The following is a 12224-nucleotide window of genomic DNA, read 5'->3' on the forward strand; positions in this document are numbered from 1 at the left end:
CCCTACACAGGCTTGAGACAAAAAGGTAGGCCTTTATTTTTTACAAGCATATGCAGTACAGATGCAGCATGTGACATTAGTTCACCAATCCCACAAGTTCCTTCCCACATAACATCACAGTTCCTCCTCTCTGCAACCGTTCCAAACCAATCGGAAAGCATTAGGTGATATACTTCTTATTACAATTTTCTGTCAGTCTTACTAATATCACCACTGTTCTGCTGTCCACCTTGACTAAAGCTCTTTCAGGCCAGTTGAAACCAGTTACTATTGTGAATGTGCCTTCAAGCAAACCCAGTACATCCATTGTTTCATTGTTCTTGATCAGCCAGGCTAACATGTTCCTTAATGATGCCTGGTTGGGTTTGGTTTATTTTTTGGGTGCCTGAAAGTTTATGAGCACCACAGCTTTAATAGGGTTCTTCTTTCTTATAATTTTCTTAGAAATCCTATTCCTAACTATAAGAATACATAGCTATAGAGGAAAGGTTAGAATTAAGGTGCTGTACTGTGCCTGGAGACCATACATTTAAGACAAAGCACTGGGTAATTCTGAATCTGTCCCTGTCTCTCAGCCTCAGAGGAATGGAAGAGGCAGCCATCTTAGAGTACCTTTTTCTCAATAAAAACACACTTATAAAGTTGTATTACATTTTAGAATACTTGGTTATTTTAGAAATCATGGTTAAATCTCAACACCTCTCTCATTAAAACTCTGATTCTTGTTACAGGATTTTCCCCCTAGTCGGCGTCCTTGCTCTACACAAGAAACCATTTCCCAAGATCAAAACAGTTTAATGTATCAATCATACCTTCACAGGTTATATACCCATTTGGTTTTAAACAATACGCTAATTAATATATGTTAGTTATCCACCGGCCGAGTCTTGGCAAGAAAACAAGAGTTCACAGGAAGTTGAATTGCTTGCTATCCAAGTTTTGCTCACAGGCCTGAATTTAATGCTAAGATTTTTAGGGTTCCCTGAATATATTCCCCAACCTATATAACTTGTATATACGTACATAAAATGAAGTCAGGGAACCAGGGTTAAGAGGTTCAGGCTGAACTTCACTTGCCTCTCTATGAGACTGGATTTTGTGGCCTCAAAAAGGGCATATGGCCTTTTGCTTAATTCCTTGTGATTCTAAAACATATACCTTCTTAATATCTATGATTATATATGTGTGGATATATAAAATTCTCCATTACCCATTGGTATTTTGAATTTAGTTCAGCTGGAAACAGTGGGATAAACTTACACGTAAATGTGCTTAGGACAGGCTTGTTAGAAATCCAGCAGAAGCTTGTTTTGTACTACAGCATATCTGCACGGTCATTACATTTTGCTTTCTCCTGTTTTGGAGTTCTGAAGAGGTTTTGTCTATAATTTAATGGGATGATGGCATCTATAATAATGGGAGAGCTTAGTTCTTTATAACATGTCATGACATACGTGATAGAAGTACTATTAATCTACTTCCAACTCTTGTGGGGAAAATAATGAACTGTACTTGCAAATAACATTGCTGTGACTCGAAAGGGCCGCAAGTGCTCTTTCCAAATATTGCCCGTTGCCTTGTTCACTATGTCATGGGAGGACGAGCCCACAGTGGCTAGAATCTCTCCAGTACTTTATGAAAATCCAGTTAGCCACACTCGAATGCAGACCTGGATAGACAGGAATTTCCCCCAGGGAACCATTGTAATTTTGCCAAACACTCACCCAAGGTTTGGAAGGTTCCAAAAGTACATCGCAACGTCTTTTGGATCAATCAATGTGGTTATGAGACGCATAAACAGGCTCAACCCACAGCAGTTGACCTCTGTATCTCAAAGTACCAAAAGCCACCAAAGCACAATAAGAAGTACCAGAAAGTGAGTCAACCTTTAGTTTAGCCCTCAGAGGTAAAGCAGGATGCTAGCTCTCTGCAGTAACCACAAGGCAGAACTTGAAGTGACAATTAATCGCTTAGCCACAATATTATGAGGCAGACAATGCATTTTAAAGAATAGAAATCATATAAGAAAATCCAAGTAGCTCATGGTATAAGATATGCTCCTAAAATCCAATAATCGCTTAATAGGAGCCCATCCAGGATTGTTAGTATAAGACAGTAGTTTAGGGGAAGTATATGTTTCATTGTAAGGCAAGGCATACATTGCTTAGTTTCACCACACAACCCAGAAGAACTCTGATGGTTCAGCAGGCTAAACAGCTCATTCAGTGAGGCTTCTTCCTGAATGATTCCAAAGGACCACTGAGTAAAGTAAAATTTAGTGGTAACCTGAGACTCATTTTAGTAAAATTATGCATTTTATCTATAGATGTATGACATCATAAAATAGGTATAAATACAAGTACCCTAGACTGTAAGGGTTGCTTGTGATCAAAACCTTGGCTGCGTCCAAGTGATCAAGTCCCAGGCTTGGTAAGGCATATCCTTATATTGTAAGACCTGATCAATGCTCTTTTAATCATTTTTAGGGAAAGTATTTTCTGTATTAGGGATAGATAAATAAAATAGAGTTATAATATTAATGGTTGTTCTTGCTGGCTCTTCTTCAAAATAAGTTGTCTCTCCTATAATACTAAGAAAGGTATTGGAGGCTCTATTACAAGACCTGTTTACTCACAAAGGGAACAATTGTTCTTAGGAACAGCAACGCAATTTGGGGTACAAGTGCCTGAAGAAGAGGTTACCACGACAACTACCCCAGCATTCAGTCACAGTATCTCTCCTAATAATGGTTTTTGCAATCCTTTCATTCCTCCTACAAGTTTTTCTGGAGTCACTTCTGCTGTGGGGCTAAAACCTGCCCACTTAACCAGAACCTTGTAGAAATCATCAGAATAACATCATAAAGTGCAGTGTAAAAGCAGCCCAAGACAGCTTTGAGGAAGCAGTTAGTTTCCCTATTAAAGCTCCTTTGCCAGATTGTCCTTGTTTTAACTCCACCCCATTGAAGCCTCACCAATAATACCTGAGGACTTTTGTGGAAGCCCGTTTCGGCCCCTACTGACCTATTGAAACACAGGTCTTCTTCTGGTATCCTGTCCTGGAATCTTCCTCTGGCTCTCCTACCTGATACCAGAGGCTAGCATTCCAAGCCACCTTTCACTTCTTCTTCCCCAGTGCTGTAGACCGGTTCTTTCTCTGTCTCTTCAGCCTGAGCCAAGTGATTCAACTTCCCCAGCAAGTCTCTCGCCAGCATCCTCTGTCTTCCTCTCAAGACTTATTTCTTTTTCCTCGATCCTTTTCCTCTGCTGCCTTCTCCTCCTCCTCGCTGTGCACTACAAACCCCAACTAAAATGGACTGCCTGACTGACTAGCACCCAGCCATTTACTCACTTTTTCTGCCTCCCACCCAGTCTAGCCCTAGCCAATTATAAAGTTTAACTCAGACTTCGAAACCTGCAACCACCAACCAAAATTTCCTTCTATCCTTCTTTTGCATACCCAGAGTTCTATCTCCACCCCCTCCTCTGCTGTCAGTTAAGGTTACCCCGGTGACAGCTAAACCAATTTGGTTCATCTAGCTCAGTATTGTCTACACTGACTGGCAGCGGCTCTCCAGGGTTTCAGGCTAGGGGTCTCTCCCAGCCCTATCTGCAGACTGAACCTGCAAGCCGATACTAATACTTAGCCAGGGCCTTTCCCCCATCGCCCCTGCATGACCAGGTGATAACCTGTATGTGTGAATGGACCATAAGTAAAACACTACGGATCGTACTTTTCCTTCGCTGCTGAGTTCGTTGATGCAGTCATATGCCAGTCACCGGTGTGGGTAGTAAGGACATTATGGGATCAAATACGTGAACCGGAAGTGGCCCTTATTCATTTAGCTTATTATAAATCTCCTTAAGAAGTCGACGCCGTATCTCAAAGCAGCAGCGCTGTTGTTCTTCCGCACGCCACTCCTATTGTTCTTTGTAAGACGCAGCTCCTTTATCGCCCGTCGAAAACAGGCCTAGATTCCTCCTCCTTGCACTATTTAAAAGGGCTATATTTACCACCCCCATATGCCTAGTAGTTTTCTGATTCTCCTCACCGAACACCTCCGTGGCCCTTTTAAGGAAGGCTTTGCTGGACACCGGGTCATATGACCGGGGGGGGGAAGAAGAAGAAGAGGAGGAGGAGTTATTCACGCATGCGCGCTTTTCATTCCAAGTCTTTCCCGCCAGCCTTCGGAAGACCGAGTTCTGGGTTAATCTGAGAAGGAAGCAACTGGAAACGGAGGGGTGGGGGGTAAGCGGAAAAGAACGCTGCCTTGCCCTCGCGCCGCACGCGCCTTTTTCTCCCGTCCTCTCATGAGGCGAAGTCGACTCCACTCTTCACTGTTACCTCTGGGTGGGTTTCCACCTTTTCGGGGGAGGGAGCGCTCGGCAGCGGCGGCAAGTAGGAATAGGGGCGCCCTCTGTCCCAGTAGTCTAGTCATGTTTTATGTTGGGTGTTACGAGTCATTCAGGGCAAACTTGGGGAACCTGAGGCCCTCCATATGATGTTGGACTGTAGTTCCTATCATACCTAACCGTTGGTCATGCGTACAGTGGCTCCTGGGAGTTGGAGTCCCATAACATCTGGAGGGCCACAGGCTCCCCCTTCCTTCTTTAAGGCATAGCGTCGGAAGGAGACGACTGTCATCGGCACTTGTAAAGAATGCAAATGGATTACAGCAAGCGGACCTGAAGGTCGAAATAGTCTTGCCTGTCTGTCATATTGGGATGCACATATTTTCCTTTTGTTTGAGTCTGTTTATGAATCTGCCTTATTTCCACAATTCTTAAAAGTGTTATGTCTAGTAGTGTAAAGATTATGCAAATATGCAAACCGTAACACATGCATTGCACTGTTACGTGTTATGACCAGGGAGGGGGACCATGCTGCTGGACCTTCCTCTGGTGTTAATTTGGTCAGGCTAACTGATGGTAGTTTATTGAGTGTGTAGCTCTGATGAGGGGTCCCATGGATGAGTGGCTCCAGTTTGGGATGTTTGGGATGAGGGTGCCAGTTGATGAGAACGTCAGTACAACTAGAGATTCTGATTGCATGGAGCCCTTGACATGAGTACCTGTAGAATCCAGAGGGCAGGCTAGCCTGATTGTGCAGTGCTGCTGGTAGGTCCAGCAGTGAGCCTATGATCACCACATCGGCCTTCTTCATTTGTGTAACATGTGAAGGACATTGCTGGGAAAAACAAAGCCATTTATTGCTTAATCAGATGTGTCCCAAGATGTTTTGGTGCCTAAGGGAGGAAATACAAATAGTTTGCACCTGCTCTGGTGATAAAATTATAGAACTAAAACTAAACAGTTGATGCTGCCTTTGATGATACTTCAAAATCTGCTGTGTGAGGTGGGCTCCTCTCAGTAGAATGCAAATGAAAAACACTACACAATGAAAACAGGTTAATTGTTGATTACCTCATTGCTATCCCTCTCTTCCTGCAAGGTGTATACGTGAGGATCACCCCATTTTATCCTCACAGTTGACCCGTCTCGCAGGGATGGGCAACTGGCCCAAGGTCGTCCAAATGGGTTTTATGGCAGAGCAGAGATCTGAACCCAGCTCTTCCCTGTCAAGGTCCATCTGCTATAGTGCACTGGTTGTCAAAGAACAGTATGTCTGTTTCCGGCATCCCAGTCATGTTATTCCTCAAAGAGCACCAAACCTCCATCTTTATGAGAGAGACACAATACCAATGCCTGCTCAAAGAAAAGTATCCACTTGTCAGCTGTTCCATGCACATGAAAGCTCCCTTAACTTAAACGTTATCAGTTGCCTTTGCTTGTATGTTATACCCTAAAGGTTCCCAAAGCTGCTGTAGTTCTAGCTTCAGAAGGACAAGAGCCCAGAGACTATGAAAAGAATCTCTGTGTTTCCTGAGGGAATCTGATCTTGGCCCCACCTGCTATATCCCTTGACAGTTCCCCACACAAATGAGCATATGCTGTTGTTTATAGATATTTGGATGTGTGGCTGCCTATCGTCATTCACTGTTTTCAAATAGAAAAAAGTATACAGTTACACATTGTTCTTCAGTCCTCACTAAAAATTGCTACCATAAATAATGTTTCATTATTTGCAGCATTTTTGCCACCCTTGGCTCCTGCCAGGAGGAAGGGCGGGATATAAATCAAATAATAATAATAAATAATTTTTTCATATCGGAAACTAAAATTCTGTGCATAAAATTACAAGCTTTCAATTTCTCATGAAACTGATAGTCTCTTCAGATAGATGTTGTGTTTGGAGTAACTTCACTGAGCTAAGTACTGGCTATATGTTCTAATAATGTCTTTTAGGGATAACTGATATGAATATAAATAGAGGGAGCTAGTCAGAAGATAGAAGTAGTCACCATTAGGAAAGATGACTTTGTGATTTTTTGACTAGTATCTTGTTAAATTTTTTTAAAGGCGATAAAATGGGCTTCCCAACGTAGTGTTTGAATAACCAAAGTTTACTGAGTTTGGTAAAACTATGCCTTGGTATCTGAATACATGAAAATATTTCTTGGCTAGGATTCCATTAGCAACTGATTGTTCCACTGATCTGTTTTTAATAGTTTCTTTTTCTAAACTGCTTTCCTATTTCTTTGTTAGTTAAATGATGAAAAGTAGCAAAGAACCATATTTGGTGAAGTTTATAAAGTCTACAGGAAACTCGGAATTTTTCTTTCAGGCCCTTGAGGTGAGCTAATTTAGTACATGTTTGAGTTTCTCATTAACTGTAATGTACTTACTGAATATAAGATTATATGTGTACATAACATAATAAGTTTCATCTACTGAAATATTAAGTAATATTTTTTTATTTATCTTGCTCCAGATAAACTTTGAGGTATACCTAAGGTTTGCTCTATGACTTACTGTTCATGGTTTGTCTGGGGGAGATAAACCATGAACCGTAGTTCACTTTGGAAACCCACGTATTTGCTTGTTTGCACTAAGCCATAGTTTGGCTTAGTGTTATGTGTGAAATGGGCCAATGTGTTGAATTAGATGGGAAGCTGCTTTTAGTAAGCATCACTAACTATATGGATTTTTCAGTGCGACAGTTCTTTATATTAGAAGAAACAGTGTTTGCAAATCCAGAGAATACTTGACTGTTTGCTTTTGTACATCCAGATGATACTTGACTATTGATTTTGTATATTTCACAGTCCATTAAAGAATTTCAGTCAGAAGAATCTCTCCAGATTCTTGAAAGTGAAGCTGCTCTGAGAATACAAGAGAATGACAAATCCCTTTATATTTGTGACCAGTTCAATGGTATTGTGTTTAATCACCTTCAGAAGGTTTGTATTTTATTTATATAGTGACTATGCTAATATACTATATTGATAAACAGCAAATTATTAGAAAACTCTAAAATAATGGGAAATTGGTTCAGGTAACAGATACATGAGCATAAATGTTACAGGGTAGGGTGGGCAGTGAATGTACTTGTATCCCATTTCTAGTTTTAGTTTCTCCACAGGTAATGGGTATATATGCAAAATTTTGTATGTTGCTATGGGAATCAAATCTAGGCTAGTAGAAAATAATCCCCTTTTCTTCTGTATTTCCTGACACTGGGGCTACAAACAGCATGGAGAAATAAATTTTATATATGTCATTCTTTGCCATTCTGAAGGAATCCAAAGTTATGTGATTCAACAGCTGTTAGCAGAGCAAGGTATAGATTGTCTCTGCTTTTTTTTTTGTCTGTTGTGTGCATTGGGGGGGAGAGTTTTTCTAAGGAAAAGGTGTCCTATTTACTGTCTTGATTTGTTTTGTATCAGCTTGGTTGTAGAATTGTTGGTCCACAAGTAGTTGTCTGCTGTATGCAGAACCAGCGATGTGTTCCAAGGGCTGACTATCCAGTATTTAATATGACAATGGCTGATGTAACGGTATCGTGTACAAGTCTTCCAAAAGAAACGAGGGTAATTATGTGAAGTGTTATGTTGTAGATGTAATTCATAGGGTAGCATTTAACTTATTGTTGTAAACACCTTGTCACAATTAGGAGACAAAACTGACTTTCAAAATGTCACCTATTCTACATTTGTTTTCCATAGATGGTTTGAAATCAAGATCAGAAGGACTAAACCTCTGCAATGCAGCAAGAACATTATTATGCTTAAAATATCTTTGATAAATGTCTCTAATTTCTTAAAAAAACACTAGTCACAGAAATTTTACACTTTAAGAAAGTATGTTCCATTGCCCTGTTATTTCATTTAAAAATGGTTTAGCGATATGTAACACATCTATTCTTTGCTGATTTAAACATATCGATAGTACTTGCCCTTTCTTCTGACACAGAAGAAAAGTTGCTTACTTCATGGTAATACTTCAAGACTGTCATGAATCTTCCCTATCCTATCCTTTCCTTCTTTTTCCTCAGTCTAAAAATGCCCACTTTCAGTAGGTCTTCTATTTTTTTCTAATTTATTGAAACATTTCTGTACCATCCTTTATGCAATTTGGATTTCAGTGCTGTACATCAAAAATTGCATCACAGGTGCTGCATAATTTTTTTGCTTTTGCTTGAATCATCTTCAGTTTGCCAGTATTGTCCATTAAATATGATGTGCAAAACTGGACACTGTCTGAGCTGTACTTCTCCTAGCCTTGTGGTGATGTAATATTGTTTGTATGTATAGTGTTTTGCAAATCTTTTTTTTTTTTTTTTCAATAATTTTTATTCAGATTTTCATAAAACATACAAGACGAAATCATAAAACATTCGAAGACAAAAAACAAAATCAAAAATAGTTAAACAAAAAGAAAAAAAGAAAAAAAAAACAAAAATAAAAAATAAAGAGTAAAATATTGACTTCCCATTTGTCAAAGATCAAATCAGTTATAAGTCTATAATATATAACAATCCTGTCTCTTAAGTCATATTATAAAATCACTTTCCTCCAGTAGTTATCTTACTTAATCATCAAATCTCATAAACATTACTTTATTCTTTCCACAAAAAGTCAAAGAGAGGTTTCAATTCTTTAAGAAATATATCTATCAATTTTTTTTTCCAGATAAGCATATCGATTAATCCATCTCATTACTAATTATGATAATCTTATTGTCATAACCATAGTCAAAATAAACATTTCAATTAATCCATCACATCAGAATCTGTTAGGTTCAATAATTTCAGTAGCCATTGTTCTATTATCCCTATTAGTTCCATTTTCCATCTTCCATCTTCAGTAGTCTTGTTAAGTCCAATAATTTCAGTATCCAATCTTCCATTATCAGTATTCCATAATAATCTTGCTGTCAAAGCCATAGTCATATAGTAAGAGTCTGATGGGAATTACCTCTATCCCAAATATTTTCTTGCCATCCATTCTGAATAGGTTGCTGAAATACTGCTGTAAAATCATATCTCTGTTCTTTTTTTCAAAATACACTGGGTCATCTCTTGAAAGTTTTTCCATTGTCACATGGCTGCAGTTAATTCCATAGATTTTCTCTATATTGGGCTCCATCACATCATTCCAGTCCAGAAGATTATCCATGCCATTGATAACTTTATCTCTAGAATCTTCATTAATTTCTTCAGAGATAACATTGAGTTCCAAACAATAGATTTTATTTCTAAAGTCCATAGACTCCAAATCTTGTTCCTGTTCCACGTTTGTTCCAATCTCCGGGATCTCCTCTCTCACAGGGACCCCTGTTCCAGTCTCCAGGGTCTCCTCTCTCACAGGGACCCCTGTTCCAGTCTCCAGGGTCTCCTCTCTCACAAGGACCCCTATGTCTTTAATCTCCTGTGTCTCCAAACAATAGATTTTGTTTCTAAAGTCCATAGACTCCAAATCTTTTTCCTGTTCCACGTTTGTTCCAATCTCCGGGGTCTCCTCTCTCACAGGGACCCCTTCCAGGGTCACCTCTCTCACAGGGACCCCTATATCTTTAATCTCCTGCTTCATTTTACTCAATTCAATTTTCAGCTCCTTACAACCCTGTCGCAGGTTTTGTTTCGTTATCTCAATCTCATCCATTATTTTCTGAAACATAGTTATTTCCAGATTCTCAGCCACTTTCTTAATTGCCATTTTAAAAGAAAAATATAGGAAAACCACTTCTTATTTCAGCAACAATTGGGTTAATACTCCAAACTTGGTGACATCACAGTATAAACAGAGCAGACAGCCTTATCTCTCCATGCTTAAGTAAACAAAATGTAGTTCCCAGGATCGAAACAATTAATGGCGGTCGTCAGGAAACAGATTCGTCAAAATAAAATAGACCAAAAAGAGAGTAGTCTCAGACAATATAATATTCTTCAAAATAAAAATCTGGAATAGAAATCCCTCTTCTGTGTATATCTTTAGAATGCAAATCCAGGACAGCTTTTTGCAACAAAAACAGAGATAAGCTATTAATTAGTGAGTAGCAGAGAGAAGTTATGGCTCCCCAGTGAGATGTCAAAAACCGATCAATCTGGCAAATCTCTTTTAAACAGCAACAATTTAAGTCAAGTAAAAGAAAAATATAGAAAGAAGGGTGCTTGCCTGTTAGTGCGTTCTCTCTTAGAAGATAAGATGAACGTTCGCTTTATCAGATAGAGCTTGTTGTTGAAAATCCGTCCCACCTTCGTCGGCTGGACCTCGTCCCATAAATTAATGAGATCTGGTCGTCCCAACAAAAATAGGCTTTGAGGTTAATCTCTTCGTTTCTCCCTACCCGGGAGAAGTTTAATCAGTCAAAAAAAAAAAAAATCTGACTGATATATCTGAATAAGCTTCTTTTGAGGCAGGAGCCCGTCTCAAAAGCAGGCACAGGCTAAGTCACCCTTCCCGGAAGTGTTTTGCAAATCTTCATTTCATCCTTTTTCATTCAGTTTATTTTCATCTGCTACTACTTTTTTTCTTTCATAGGAAGAGGTCCACAATTATGTACAGATGATGGGTGGCCGTGTATACAGAGATCTTAATGTTTCAGTAACACATCTTATAGCTGGAGAAGTTGGAAGCAAGAAATACTTAGTTGCTGCTAATTTAAAAAAACCCATTTTGCTTCCGTCTTGGGTAAAAGCACTGTGGGACAAATCTCAACACAGGTAAGACTACCGTTCATGCGTTTAGAAAATTCTGAGCTACAATGTTTCCTAAAAAAGAATTTTAACCTGTGTGTTAGCAGTCTTGTTGCAAAGTGTGTGATTTACACCTCATTACTAAGAGGAAAAAACCCTTACTTGGATTTATAGGGGAAGGCCTAAGAATGATATATCCTTTGCTCTATTGCATAGCTGCTAAATCTGTACTGTCTTTAGTTATTCATGCATAACTCATGAGCTTTGTTTTTCTGCTAATGAGAGATAAATGGCAAGACATATTTTTATTGCTCTTGTTCCCAACAGAATGGTTAGATACACAGACATAAATATGGGAGACTTCCTATGTCCTTTGTTTCTTGGCTGTACAATCTGTGTAACTGGATTAAGCAGCGTGGACCGGAAAGAGGTCCAGCGTCTCACTATTCAGAATGGTGGTCATTATACAGGGCAGCTCAAGATGAACGAGTGTACCCATCTTATTGTTCAAGAGCCAAAAGGTAAAAATTTCTTTGAAACAAATGTCATCTATTTGACAAGTTCAAGAAGATTCTTATATTTGTGTGGAATATTTGGTTTCCTATCTTGAATGCAGCAAGGACTTGTACTATATTTTTAATTTGTCAGGCTGCAAAAGTATCAAGCAGCAAGGTATTTAAGCTGCTATTTGACCAATCAATGAACAGAATTCTCGTGGCAACAAAAATGCCTTCCACTCATTATTCACAAGCACTAATGAAGTACCTGTCCCTCCCCTCTCTTGCTTCTGCATTGGGATGGGAAGGGAGCCTCTGGTGTTCATGCATCCTTCCTTACGTATCGAAGAGGTTTCGATGTCAAAGGTTAAGAAAGTTCTTGCATAAATTAAATTAAAATACTGCTCTTTTCCCAAGGGAAAGACACGTTTGTGAAAAAAAACTGAACAACTTTACTTTGAGAAAACTGAATACTTTTTCAAGTATTCCCATAAGGAACAATTTTCTTAATGCCCCTTTACCCTATATGCTAGGGATGGACACCCTTTTTGAAGATGGGGGCCATACTCTCTTGTTGGGACCAGAGCTGGGTTGGTGGGAACAAATCCAAAAAGTGGGTGGGATACCTTTTCTTCCTCTCTACCATATTTGTGCCCTTCATAATCCATTCATTTTCTCCCCGCCCTGCAA

At 39.3% G+C, this 12224-nt stretch overlaps 1 protein-coding gene across 3 annotated transcripts in view; it reads left to right on the forward strand.

Moving 5' to 3' along the window:
* Positions 1-3938: 3938 nt before the first annotated feature.
* The window catches only part of TOPBP1 (DNA topoisomerase II binding protein 1), a 66166-nt gene continuing 57880 nt past the window's right edge, over positions 3939-12224 (forward strand). Inside the window, exons 1-6 of one of the 3 annotated variants that reach the window (XM_061587051.1) lie at positions 3939-4350; positions 6606-6693; positions 7166-7300; positions 7787-7930; positions 10883-11064; positions 11365-11558. In XM_061587051.1, the coding sequence (XP_061443035.1) occupies positions 6610-6693; positions 7166-7300; positions 7787-7930; positions 10883-11064; positions 11365-11558 (739 nt within the window). In that variant the 5' untranslated portion in view covers positions 3939-4350; positions 6606-6609. Of the gene's footprint in view, positions 4351-6605; positions 6694-7165; positions 7301-7592; positions 7681-7786; positions 7931-10882; positions 11065-11364; positions 11559-12224 lie in introns of those variants that run through there. The other 2 variants (XM_061587052.1, XM_061587053.1) reach the window with 2 other exon arrangements.

Source organism: Rhineura floridana, chromosome 10 (assembly GCF_030035675.1).
Source record: "Rhineura floridana isolate rRhiFlo1 chromosome 10, rRhiFlo1.hap2, whole genome shotgun sequence".
NCBI lineage: Eukaryota > Metazoa > Chordata > Lepidosauria > Squamata > Rhineuridae > Rhineura > Rhineura floridana.